We start from the raw sequence: 10,162 nt of genomic DNA on the forward strand, positions 1-10,162 counted from the left end.
TTTCTGTTTCTGTGCCACTGCCTTTTGGCCTCTTACTATTTTACTGCATTTCAGAGGAAAATACTGTATTGAACTTTGTACTAGTCAGCTTACTCACTAGCTATATTATAGATTATTAGTTTATTATTATTTCCAATAATAAGCACTTAGAACATTTACTACACTGAAATAATTCTGCTTTTACCTAAGTAAATGATCTAAGTGCACTATTTCTTTCATCTCTAATGACGCTCTGTGCATCTGTTATGTAAACCTTGTATTTGGGTTACTGTACTTCTCCTGTTGGTCCTGTTCCTCCACTTTTTATTGCAGCAAGAACTGCATAGAAGTGAAAATACGTCTTGTGCATTCAACTACAAAAGTAAATATACTGGGGGGCAATAAAAGAAGAAGATAAATGAGGAACAATATAGAAACATGACAGGCGTTTGTTCAGTCAGCTATAGAATAATTACTGGGAGAATGAGACAATACATTTTGTGATAGCCAAATAAACACGATGTCGTTTTGTATGTGATGAATCAGTGATTCTCTACAGCTTCCATCAGTGTCTTTCTACACTCTCTGTAAATAACGATAGGTTGGACATAATGGATATCGTTATCCTAAAATACATTTACTCTTTACTTGAACTGTTTTGTCACTTTTACTACAGTTCAGAGATAAATTCTTTTATTTACTTCCTATTCAAATGCAGATTCTAGCTAAAACAGTAAGTTATGATATAATTTTATGGATGAACCAGCTGTCAGATTATATTTATATTAATATTTCCCATAACTCGAGAAGTCATTCTGCATAATAAACAGTTTTAATGCTGTTTCATCTATAGTAATATAACAGTAGTGTGTTTGTTGTATTGTTGCATGTTGTTAGTTAATCTCAGTGCCCCCCCCCGCTCCTCCTGCACCTCCTGCCCCCCCCCCCCGCTCCTTCTGCAGAAGGCGCCCTGGCCGTCAGCCAATCGGGGCGGAGCAGGAAGTGACGCAGGTTCAAGCGCTAGGAAGCCCCGGGAGTGGCGCGCCAAATTTCAAAGGACTTCCTCTTGGGAGGAGAGGACAGTGGCAAACAACGGCGATGAAATACTGTTAAAAAACAACATTAAACCAAAGTTTGGAGCTTAAATCCGCAGGTTGAGCAGTCGACGGTGTTTCATCGGCGGAAATTTGAGGATTATTTTGTGTGGAGTCGACGAGCAGCTGTGTTATTGTTGTAAGTGGCAGCTTTGACTTTCATTCTGTCCTACGAGGAACTAACAGCTAGCTTAAAGTAATCCTGCTTCTGATGACAAGATAACACAACAACACACTTTAACATTAATCAGCGTGAGTAAATATGTAGGTGAGGCTGTTACAGCAGCAGGTAATTTTGGACCAGACCTCCTTTTAAGTGGGTTATTGTTTCTGTCTTTGTGTCCCAGGATTTGTCAGAGTCTACGTGCAGCTGCTGCACATCATGCGGCGCAGACTGCAGCTGCAGCTCGGTGCAGTTTAATATGAACCTGAGCTGTAGTTATATCTATACAAGGACCTTTATTGTAATCTTATCACTGTTACATTCATTATTTTGCAGTATTATGCTTTATATGATTGTGAATTAGTCTTTATTTATTAATAAATTAGTAGTATGGACAAATGATGGCAGTATTGTTCCAGTAGGATTTGATATAAGAAAGCAGATGGTGATGTATTATATAGTCAGTACAGTCTCTCTGTGTGTTTGTTATATATGCTATAAATATTTTTGTATCTTACTCATGATTCAGTTGAACTGCTGTGTATTTTCAGCCTGACAGTGACTCGAGTCTGTTGGGTTTTTGTGGTGCCCCACACATTATAATTCTGAAGTCTGAGCTGTTTTTCTGACACTAAATCCAACATTTAAGCCACATTTTGTTTTATTTCATAGATTTCTCTTTTCTCTTCTCCTTTGCCTCCACAGCTTTTCCCACCTGTGAGATTTCTAATGTCAGCTGATGTCAGCTGCCTGAGATGTTAATCTCTCTCTCTCTCTCTCACACAAACACAGACACATGTGGTTTCAGCTGACATCTGCCCAAACCTGAAAATATTAAACCTCACAACTCAAGCTAAAAGTCACAGCTGTCAAGTTTTTTTTGTGAGAGGTTTACTTTTCATAATCATAGTGTTTACTGCACATTTTTAACAGTGTGGTAACACACACACAAAGTCTTGATACTCAAATCCAGTGTCTTAGAGCCTCCACTCCACGAGGGATTTAGTTTGTTTGACTTGGGGCTCATAACCGACTGCAGGAGCTCACACTTCATCAGCTTATACAGTCCTCATTATTTATTCATGTATTCACAGCAGGACAAAACAAGTCATCAGCTTTCCATGCTAATGCAACCACCTGTTTCCCGAAGCTGCTGCACCTGCCTGTAACCATCACACTCTGCACTTTCAGATGTGTGTTTAGAATATTTTAACGGCCGGTGTAGCTTTATGTTAATGTGTTGCACCTTTCGTCCAGATGCCTTTAATTTAAATTGTGTCCACTAGTGTAGTGTTAAATCCCAAAATGGATTGCAGCCTCTTGTAAGTCAGGCCCTGTCACAGTTGGGCTGTGGCCTCTGGTGGAGGCAGGTGGGGGTTAGCGGTGGCAGACAATCAAACCCTTCAGCCATGCTGTCCGGGGTGCAGCCATGCTTCCAGTTGCTCCGGATCGGTTCGTCCACGGGCGACTCGGCGCGGGACCTGTACACGTTTAGGCCGGCGCTGAGCCACTCTGTGTTTCGTCTGGGGCGAGCGGCCGAGCTGTGTGATGTCACGCTGGACTCCACGTCGGTGTCCCGCATCCATGCTGAGCTGCATGCAGAGAGGGAGTCGGCAGGACGGGACGCAGCTGCGCAGGAGGAGGGCTGGAGGGTCCACATTAAGGACAGGAGCAGTCATGGTAAGAGAGAAACTGAGTCACACACACACACACACACACAGACCTGCACCATCACAGTCAACATGAGACTTACACACCCTCACACCCCTCTACAGTCATTGTGGTACAGAAAAAAGGGCAAAAACACACCAGTTTACAAGAAACTGAATGCTTCGACAGGAAAAGACATTTCTTAGCAACACTTCATACAAGTAAACTGAACTCAATATTCAACACACACACACTCGTGTTATAGAAATAAAAATGCAGATTTAAAGCCCAAACACACATTCAGGTCGACAGGAATACAGATAACCAAAAGTGTAGATGAAACACACTCTAACTTTTTGTGCCGATGTACTGACAGAAATACCAAAACTAACACCTGCAGCCTGACAGCAGCTGAGCCCCTCAAACCGACACATACACAGCTATTACCTGCCCAAACACAGCTGTAGATGTATCGACAAGGTGAAGCCTCGGATGCACACAAACACTCAACGTGAACAGAATAAATCTTTGAAACTGCAACTCTGAAAACGTTTTCATTCTCTTAATCCAGGGTTGTTTTATTGAAATACTTTAGTGTTTCTGAATCTTTTCAGCCTATTAAAAACCATTCGATCCTCCTTATTAGTTAATTTGTTTCCACATTGTCACCTAAACTGCAGTTTGATAGCAGCGATAAGAAGCAATTAAAGAGCGGCCCATCTTCTCCTTATCTGTGACCCTGATTTAATGTTTGGTGTAAATTAATAGCATCATATCTAAACCTGTAGATGGGTGACAGATGAATCAGTGAGGACTTTTATCTTGTATGACACCACTGCATTAATCCACTAATTTATTCTGTTTTCCTTTACTTTATTAACAAGTTGTCTGTCATCAGAATGATGAGATTTGCACTAAAAATGTCAAAAACGTATATGAATATCATAAATATTAGTGTAATCTGCAATTTCAGCATACTCTCAAATGGATTCAGCTGCAGATGAAAACATGATGGCATGTGCTATTCATCAGTTCAGTCCAGTGTACAGTATAAAACCCCCTTTTAAATCATATTAATAAGGAAAGGGATTTAGTTAAGATGCATATATTGGGGAATTTTTTCATTCTTTTTTTTTTTTTTTTTTTTTTTAATGTCAAGTGATCTACAACCACAACCACATCTGAAATTCTATCAAATTTCAGAGCAGTGCAAAAAAGCGAATACAGGAACAGCCTGAAGCTACAGAACATTCATGTGTAATGATAGATATGATCAGTATGTAGGTGGCATAACCTTGAAGATTACAGTACGTACAGGGAATTTAGAGATATTACATCTTACCACCTCAGTGTACTAAAAGTCTTCAGTAAAAACCTGAAGTGCACACTAAGCAGAACAAGGTGAGTGAAAGCTGGGTCTTTACTTAAGGCCGGTGGACTGTGGCTGACAGGCTCAGAATCTAAACTGTGCTCTTATGGCCTAATTTTTCAAGTAATTTCACAGTCTGTTTCACACATTTTTCATGTTTGCTATTAAAACTACATTTTAGCATTCTCTGTGCATTTCTCATTTTGTGCTCTGCTGTCATGGCCATTTGATTGCCTCTTAGCCTCCCAGCTCCTCAATTCTGGGTCCATTTCACAGACAGCTTTACATTTCCCCTCAGTTCTGGAAGCTGTAAACACATTGATAGTCAACAAATTACTTTATTTTGAGGTTCGGCTCGCTTGATTTATTTTTTTCTTGTCTGTCACACGTTCATATTTTAAAAAGTTCTGTGATTATCTGGCCCCAGGTGACAACGCCCACAACTGCAAAGCTGTCGCTTGTTTATTTGGACTGATCTTGTGCCCCTTAAGCATGTTTCCCATCGCTTACATCTCAGCATGGTGGAGTCTCACATCTTATTTTGTCAGAACAACATTCAGTGCCAGCTGACTGAGCATCAGTAGTTTTCAGTGAAACATTCTTCAGCAGATTTAATTTACAATAAAAGTCTTCATCTCTTCTCCTTCTGTGTTGCAGGCACCTGGGTCAACGAGGTCCGCCTTCAGCTGGGCGTCCAGTGGGAGCTCTCCGATGGTGACACGCTGACCTTTGGTGGCCAGTCGAGTCCAGGAAGCCCCGAGTTTTACTTCCTCTTTCAGAAGGTCAAAGTTCGCCCGCTGGACTTTGACGCCATCACAATTCCAAAGGTAGTATTTTCTGTTTTTGAAGAGTGATTCAGTGGAGGTTGTCGGTTTCATTCTGTGCCGTTTCGGTTCACATACACATTATATGATCTGTTATATACTACACCAAACACGGATGAAGTCATAAATGGCACAGTGTGATAGCAGCATGAGCCAGTGTCTCACTAAGTTTGAGGGTTAAAGGGCAAATTTGGACTTTGCTACATGAACAAACTCTTACAGCACGACTACAGTGGCAAATGACAAAAAATCATAAAATAACATGAGTTGGAAAGTTATGAAGAGTTACAGACTAACACTTTGTTGGTTTTAAGGAATTTAATGAAAATATAAAATTATACATTTTATTCCTTCGTTTCACTTTCACTATTTCTTCAGTAGTCTTTGCAGACAATGCACTGTGAGGCACACAGGGTAAAGGCTCCACTAGATGGCATATTGGCATTCAAAATGTTACAGTGGCTGATAAACTGAAAGGCTTGTTACTTGTCATACATGGTTTTTAGGAATAGAATCAGGTGCTGTTATGCTTTAAATTTAATTAATTTCATTAATAAAGTATTGAAAATATAAATTGCTGGAGAACAGCATAAAACAAAAACACATCTTTAAGAGAGTTTAAATATTTATATCTTGTTTTCTAGGCTGGAACCTTTTCCTCTGACTTACAAAACCGGATCAGGACTAACTTGGACCGGAAGGTGCCAGCCAACCTGGACCTGTCTAAGCTGTCCATCAACCGGGCCACCGTCATCCTCAACTCCATCGGCAGTCTCAGCAAGATGAAAGGCAGCGCCTGGACCTTTAAGAGGAGCCACAGCCACGAGGGAACCGTCTCAGACCCTGGCTCCTCCTCGTCGCCTCCTCTCGCTGTGGGTTTCTCCTCTCTGCTCCCCCCCTCTACTCCTCCGTCGTTCTCCTCTGTGGCTTCTGTGCCGACGAAATCTCTCCCTGCGACTTCCAGGAGCAGGAGGAAGTCGGCTCACACCGTGCTGCTGGAGGATGACAGCTCAGATGAGCCCAGAAGTCGAGGAGGTAAGGCTCAGCAAAGTTCTACAAAAATACCACGGTTGACTTTCTGAACTTTCTGCAAATTAAAGAGGATTTTTATTAGGAAACGTGTTTTTCAGCACCTTTTAAAACATGTTTTTTCCCTAACAGTGAACCTAGGTCACTTAATGAACATGTTTGTTAGAGTGTTTTTATTCAGACTGAGAGAAGTCCTCCACATTCATCTTCCACAGCTTTCACTGCAGCGAAAACTAACAAAGCAGGAAAAAATTATAATAAACTGAACAGAACCGGGGTCAGAGTCAGAGGTTAGCTCTTCAGCATGTGAACAATAACCAGAGAGAGGCATGTTTCTAAAAATAAGCTGGAAAAATAATTTCACTGGAAACTAAGTAATCACAGCTTTTATATTATACACTGCCTGTCCAAAAAAAAAATCCACACATTCACCGTGGCATCGTTTCAATAAGCTTCTGCAATGTAACAACATTTGTTCACGTCCAGAGTTGCATTAATTTTTCTCTAAGATCTTGTATTGATGATGGGAGAGTCTTCTCGAGCACATCCCAAAGATTCTCAATGGGGTTAAGGTCTGGACTCTGTGGTGGCCAATGTGGGAAAATGATGAGTCCTGCTCCCTGAACCACTCTTTCACAATTTGACCCTGATGAATCCTGATCATCTTGGAATGGGATAAGAAAACACTCATTAATGGAATAACCTGGTTCTTCAGTATATTCATGTAGTCAGCTGACCTCATTCTTTGGACACATAACATTACTGAACCTAGACCTGACCAACTACAGCAGCCCCAGATCATAGCACTGCCCCCACAGGCTTGTACAGTAGACACTAGACATGATGGGAGCATCACTTCACCTCCTCTCTTCTGACCTTGATGCTCCCACCACTCTGGACTCATCCGACCACATGACCTTCTTCCATTGGACAGTTCTTAACCCAGTTTTAGTAGTTTCATCAATCTCCTCAGATGTTTTCTTTGCTTGATTCATGACAATAATTTGACCCTTCTGAAATTTCCACAACTTACACATGGTTGTATAAGTCATGAGAAGCTACTCACTGCATCAGTTAGGGTCAAATAGCTTCTTGACACCTATTTGCTTACTTAAATCAAGGTGGTGCCTTTCTTTTTTTTCTTTTCGGATGAAAAATGTAATATTGTCATTTTGATGTTGTTCAGTTATAGCAGGAGTTGTGGAGGATGGACAGAGAGTGAGGGCAAAGAAGAGGCGGCGCCTCTACAAGTCGGAGTCAGAGGGTTTCAGCTGTCCTCCTCCTGTGCCGATGCAGCCGAAGAGCCACAGTGACGTCATGCGCCCGCTGGAGGCCAAACCCTTCCCCGTTGGCATCAGGACCATTGGCAGTTTTCATGGTGCCATGACGAACAGCAGACTAAACCAACACCTCCTCCAGGCATCGTTCACCAACACTGCTGTTCACAAACAAGAATCGGAGATGAGGAACCGCCGCCTTGATTCGGAGACGCACCGAATCAAGGCGGTGGTGCACGGCAACGTCACAGCTCTCCGCCAGCAGAAACCTGCGCACAGTTCAGCACCGAGAGGCAGACGGAGGGCCCACAGCTCTCCGGTTTTCTCCCCTCTAGTGGTGGGAGGGGAGAACTACAGCCTGGCCTCGCCTTCAGTAAGGATCCGCACAGAGGAGAGAGGCAGGGTGCAGTTCAACAGATTTCACCACCAAACTAGGTAAGATGGAAATATCTGTCCCTTCTTCTTAACCTGTAATGTGTAATATGTTTTTTTCTCCCACTGGGAATCACCAAAGTCAAAATGTAACATTGACACACAGTGGCTTTAAGGTTTTAGTTTTTTTTAGCCGTGGACAACTGTAAATTATCTGATAAAATAACATTTTGCAGTGTAACTATGCATTTGGTCACATTGATTAGTTTCATATCAAACTGTTGCTTTAAAATATATTTTCTTCAACTCTTCATTCAGCAAGCGACGAGGCCGTCCCAGAAAACACCCACTCCCTCCCCGGCCTTCGCTGCCCTCTCCTTCCTCCTCGTCCTCCTCTTCCACCTCCTCAGCCTCCTCCTCCTCTGGCTCCTCCTCTTCCTCCTCTGAGGACGAGGACGATGACGATGAGGAAGAGGAGGAGCTGACGGGCGGGGCGGTGGAGCCCTGCGCGGCCCAGCGGTGTAAGCTACCCCAGCAGGACACAGTGCAGTGGATCCAGTGTGACGTGTGCGACGCCTGGTATCACATAGACTGTCTGCACATCGACCGCAAGAAGCTCCTGATGGACCCCAACGCTGACTTCTACTGCGGCTGTCGCTGACGGGAGGAAATCAAATGCTCTAATTTAGACTGTAGAGTTCTTTCAAGTTACCACGTTTCCCCTTAAATGTTTTTCCTTCACCTACATATGGAAATCTGCAGACTTTTGCCTCCTCATTTAATGGCCACTGAGCTGCTCTGCTCAAACATGCGGTTCTTTTCTCTCAGCTCAGCAGCAGCTGGTGAGGGTGGGTAATGTGTTTCTTTCCGTTTTCACACCCTGGGCCTTCCAACTTTTAATATTTGCAAGCAGAGAGTCACACACCTGATTCACAAACCTCTTATGCGCTTAGTTTCAGGGCTCAGGCTTTGGATGAGGAGGCAAAACTGTAATGAAATATCTCAGATCGGATTTCATTACGGCTCCGACTGCCTGGAGAGCTGCGATCGGGACAGGAAAACACGATGAAATGTTTCTGAGCACACTCCCACAGTGACTGTTGCTGACCAAGGGGCAGACAGCGATTAGGAAGATTAATGAAATGTTTCAGATCCAACTGCCACAGAAGCAGTTTGTAGTCTATACAAGTCGATTAAACTTCTTTAGCTGTGTCAGTGCAGCCACCTCCACTCTTTTACCAAACAACTCAGTTTTTCCAGGGCACAATAAGACCTTGAGTGAATATATACTTGTATTGGGTGGCAAAAAAAAAAACATCCAGTACCTCTTCCAAAGAAAACCGCTCTGGGCTGATGTTTTCACCTCAACGAGAATGAAACTGGATGAAATTGCTTCGGTGCTGCTTTCCAGGGCAGCAGCATCTGTCTAGGAGTGGCTGTGTGATGCTACAAGACAATTAAACTGCAGGAAATGTGTCAGCAGACTTCCATTGTAGCTGCTGATGAGAGGCACTCTTGGGACGATAATCAAATGTTTTAAGTGAGGCAATCCAGCAGCAGCAGCTGCAGCTGCTAGAATTCAGGGGGAATGTGTACATTGAGGATGTGTTGTTAAGATGTCTGAGTGCAGGCTGACAGTGCGGCTGCTGCTGGACTCATTACCAGTGAAATGTCATGAAATATCACCTGCTGATGTAACAAGATAAACAGATGGAGAAGATGGTCTTATCCCCTCTGACTGGAGGATCCTCACTGATGATTTTAAGCTCTTCTCTTCAGATTCGCCTCTGCTTTTAAACGTCTCTTCACACTACTGAACTCTCAGGCCAAGGTGGACGCTTTTGTCCTCGGTGAAGGGCTGGACCTGACTGAGCTGTTTGTTCTGAACAGTAGATGTACACACGTCTTTGCTTAGGTGCTGTTTAGCTGGAAAATCAAAGTGTAGACATTCTTTTCTTAAGCACCTTTCTCTTATTTAATTCAAATGTTTTACTTGGGTTGGCTCACTGGGACAAAAACGGACTCTTGTTGCTAAAGCATCACTTTGGATTCTGCACCGCTCGTATGATGTCGGTAATAATTCAAAGAAAGGACTATTCAGACAATAGTAGTGTTAAAATAAATATACAGTAGTTTGTCTGGGTTGGTGTTGTGGAAAAGGGTGTCTGTCATTTTTTATTTTACAAATCGCTTTGGCAGACGTGCAGTTATTCTGACGCAGGAGGAAAATGGGAGTAAAAGATAAAATAAACAAAAAAAAAAAAACAGTTTTGAGCAATAAAATGAAATAAAAACAAAAAAAAATCACATATTTTAACATATTAAGGACTAATATTGTGGACGGCAGAATTAAGATTGATTGCTTCCAACAGTCTCCGTCTTTGGCTTGACTGAAGCTTGGCGAC

The 10,162-nt window shown here is 42.6% G+C and overlaps 1 protein-coding gene across 1 annotated transcript; it reads left to right on the forward strand.

Annotated features, from left to right (window-relative positions):
• Positions 1 to 1,050: 1,050 nt before the first annotated feature.
• On the forward strand, positions 1,051 to 9,760 carry tcf19l (transcription factor 19 (SC1), like). The gene is made up of 6 exons (XM_026349938.1): positions 1,051 to 1,212; positions 1,942 to 2,916; positions 4,913 to 5,082; positions 5,724 to 6,114; positions 7,295 to 7,820; positions 8,076 to 9,760. Exons 2-6 carry the CDS (start codon positions 2,646 to 2,648, stop codon positions 8,416 to 8,418), a joined length of 1,701 nt encoding a protein of 566 aa, XP_026205723.1. The 5' UTR covers positions 1,051 to 1,212; positions 1,942 to 2,645; the 3' UTR covers positions 8,419 to 9,760.
• The last annotated feature ends 402 nt before the right edge of the window (positions 9,761 to 10,162 follow it).

The sequence above is a fragment of the Anabas testudineus genome, chromosome 11 (assembly GCF_900324465.2).
Source record: "Anabas testudineus chromosome 11, fAnaTes1.2, whole genome shotgun sequence".
Classification (NCBI taxonomy): domain Eukaryota; kingdom Metazoa; phylum Chordata; class Actinopteri; order Anabantiformes; family Anabantidae; genus Anabas; species Anabas testudineus.